A 2,955-nucleotide genomic window follows, 5' to 3' on the forward strand; every position below is an offset into this window, starting at 1 on the left:
ATCCCTTTAAACCGTTTTTTAGCACCAACTGATAATTTCTAAATTCATCTATTTATATGACCTCAAAGTGTACCAAGTTTCATTCAAATCAGAATTTGACACTTCGCGAGGTTCTCTTGTAAGTAGAAACTAAATCTCTAAACCAAACGGAATTGTCCGTTATTATTGAAAGACTTTGTAATGTGACGTTATGAAACTTCCGCTGCAGAAAGAACTGATCAGAGAAGTCGAGATGGGCCCTTTCAAGCACACAGTAGACGACGGATTGGATCTTCGTAAGGCAGCGTTCGAGTGCATGTACACCTTACTGGACTCGTGTCTCGACAGGTTGGACGTCTTTGAGTTTCTGAATCATGTAGAGAACGGTCTTAGAGACCATTATGATATCAAGATGCTGACTTACCTTATGACCGCGCGACTCGCGCAATTGTGTCCGACTGCAGTTTTGCAAAGTGAGTTTATATTATATTGTACATAATTATGAAACTTTGATGAAAAAAATTCTCATCTTATATTTTTAAAAGTTTTCATATTTTAATTAATATATAATATATTTTTGTATTTTAAATTTATAACAATTTCTAAAAAAAAATACCTTAAGACTTCTGACTTTCTCAGCCAAAAACTCCGCGTTGACGGTGACGACACTATAATCACGATAGGAATTAGAAACACGGCGAACCTTGTTTGTTGTACATTAGACCCGTTTTACAATACGTTATATCAGTGTTACAAATCGTAAATTGTAAGAATTCTACAATATGCCGATCCTGGAAGCAGTAAAAATTGCTCAATCACATTCGAACGTGAAAAAATACTTGAATAACGGATCTTACTGTGAAAAGTATTGACGACGAATTTTGTCTTGCGTGTCATTTTGTTATTATGTGCTTAATTGTGAAAATGTTTTTTTACATTTTCACAATTATTTGTTTTGTACTTATCAAATTCGTAAAAATGGATGGAAATTAAAGTTATTTTAAAGTTATTTTTTAATTTTGTACATATAAGCATATTTTTCATTCCTTTCAAAAGCTTTTCTTACCTGAATAGGCTTCACTTTACGTGCCATTTACATCTATTTGTTGACTATTAGGAAGGAAAAATTTTCATCCATTTTTACAAGTTTTTTAAAGCGATTCTATTTTTTTTATTTCATCCAAATTCTTTTTATTTAAAAATGGCACGCAAGAAACTTTTACGTGTCATTTCTCGCTTATGACGTCACGATTTCAGTATAGTTATGACACAGATTTATACCATTTATATTGAAATCTGTGGGCCACGATAACCAGTTAGGAGCCTTAAAACCTGTTTTTTTTTTCCAAAAATAGAATGAGAAATTTTAAAATTTACTCACACACACACACACACACACACAGAAATCTAAAAAAGATGTAGATTTCTTAATATTTCTGAAAGTGTTTTAATTATTACTGAAAAATCTGAAAATTTTTCCAACAAGTTTCTAAAATTATACAGTAATTATGAAAAATTTTTGCTAGAATGATATTCTTGATAATTTAGCATATTTTTTAATTCTGATTTTACCTCTCTAATGTTTACTGCCTAGGGTTGGAGCGATTAGTCGATCCGCTGAAGACTACTTGCACAATGAAAGTGAAGGCGAACTCGGTGAAGCAGGAGTATGAGAAGCAAGACGAATTGAAACGCTCTGCATTGAGAGCCGTTGCAGCATTGTTAACTATTCCTGATGCAGGTAAATAGGATTGTTAAGTTTATTAGGATTATTAAAATTAAATTAATTTAAATAATAATAATTGTGTTTTATAATTTAATAAGATTTAAATTAGATTATATTGAAAATGAAATTTAAGAGAGAATTAAGTTAACTAAAAATTCTTTCAATCTTACATGGAGTATGAAATTTATAATAATTTAATATACGCTTATTTGCAGATAAAAATCCGTCATTGAGCGAGTTTGTTGGACAAATCAAAGCCACGCCGGAACTGCTGCCGCTCTTCGAGATAATACAAAAGGACTGCACCGGCAGTAACGTGAACGAAGCAAACGCAATGGATCAGAGTTAAGAGTAATTGACTTAATTCTTTTTTGTATCTCGTATAGATGAACGTGGGTTAAGCGCATTCGTGATCATACTCTATCCATAGTTTATTTCTATACATTATTTTTTCATTATTACATCTTCGATTTGAAGGTAGTTTCTAATAAATGTGAGTTAATGTAGCACATCATGTATAAATTTTAAAATAAATTTGCCGGCAATAATCACTTTATCATTATATGCATAATTTCCTGCTTTACCAAATCCGTCTACTTAAATATTATCGCAATAACGAGTCTATGCTTAAAATGAGGAAAAAAAAACATCAAGACAGAGACAAAAATAGCGATTGTAAATCTAGATATTAACATTTATGTTAGAACCGTTGAAATCTAGTTATAGACTACAATCCATAATAATTGTTACACATAATATTTTTATTACAATATATTTCATTCAGATGTGGCCAACTTATAATTGTTAAAATAAAATTATTAATAAGATACTTAGAGAGATTATTAAAAAATGAATAAGAACAGAATACTGCTTTCTTATAGGTTGGCATTTCTTTTAGCGTACTTACATTAGAAAATCAATTTATCGTTCAATTGATTAATCGGATATTTAATGCTATTGTTTGGGAATATAGATAAATTCAGGCGAGATTAATGTGAACTTGTTAATATCAAACACAAGAATGTCTTTAATAGAAATTAAAATTTAAATAATAAATTTAATGACTATTTATATCTTACAATTAAAACGACTTAACCTTTATTTTTCACGGTCGAACAAATATAAAATAGATTCCAGAAACACAAATTATTTAAAATAAAAGATATAAAATAGATTCCAAAAACATATTTAATATTTTAAATTATTTAAAATAAAAGATATAAAATAGATTCCAAAAACATATTTAATAT

The 2,955-nt window shown here is 29.4% G+C and overlaps 1 protein-coding gene across 1 annotated transcript; it reads left to right on the top strand.

Moving 5' to 3' along the window:
- Positions 1-209: 209 nt before the first annotated feature.
- LOC105456049 (cullin-associated NEDD8-dissociated protein 1-like) lies at positions 210-2,264 on the top strand. The gene is made up of 3 exons (XM_011699821.1): positions 210-452; positions 1,574-1,720; positions 1,921-2,264. The coding sequence occupies exons 1-3, from the start codon at positions 233-235 to the stop codon at positions 2,052-2,054; spliced, it is 501 nt and encodes a 166-aa protein (XP_011698123.1). The 5' UTR covers positions 210-232; the 3' UTR covers positions 2,055-2,264.
- Positions 2,265-2,955: the final 691 nt, after the last annotated feature.

This window comes from Wasmannia auropunctata, unplaced genomic scaffold (assembly GCF_000956235.1).
Source record: "Wasmannia auropunctata unplaced genomic scaffold, wasmannia.A_1.0 LD335791.1, whole genome shotgun sequence".
NCBI lineage: Eukaryota > Metazoa > Arthropoda > Insecta > Hymenoptera > Formicidae > Wasmannia > Wasmannia auropunctata.

What these genes read in the sequence shown, in the direction of transcription:
- LOC105456049 (XM_011699821.1), top strand. Translation starts at nt 233, where the DNA reads ATGGGCCCTTTCAAGCACACAGTAGACGACGGATTGGATCTTCGTAAG. An exon ending in TCCGACTGCAGTTTTGCAAA is followed by an intron (nt 453 to 1,573) that starts GTGAGTTTATAT and finishes TTTACTGCCTAG; the next exon opens with GGTTGGAGCGATTAGTCGAT. An exon ending in GTTAACTATTCCTGATGCAG is followed by an intron (nt 1,721 to 1,920) that starts GTAAATAGGATT and finishes GCTTATTTGCAG; the next exon opens with ATAAAAATCCGTCATTGAGC.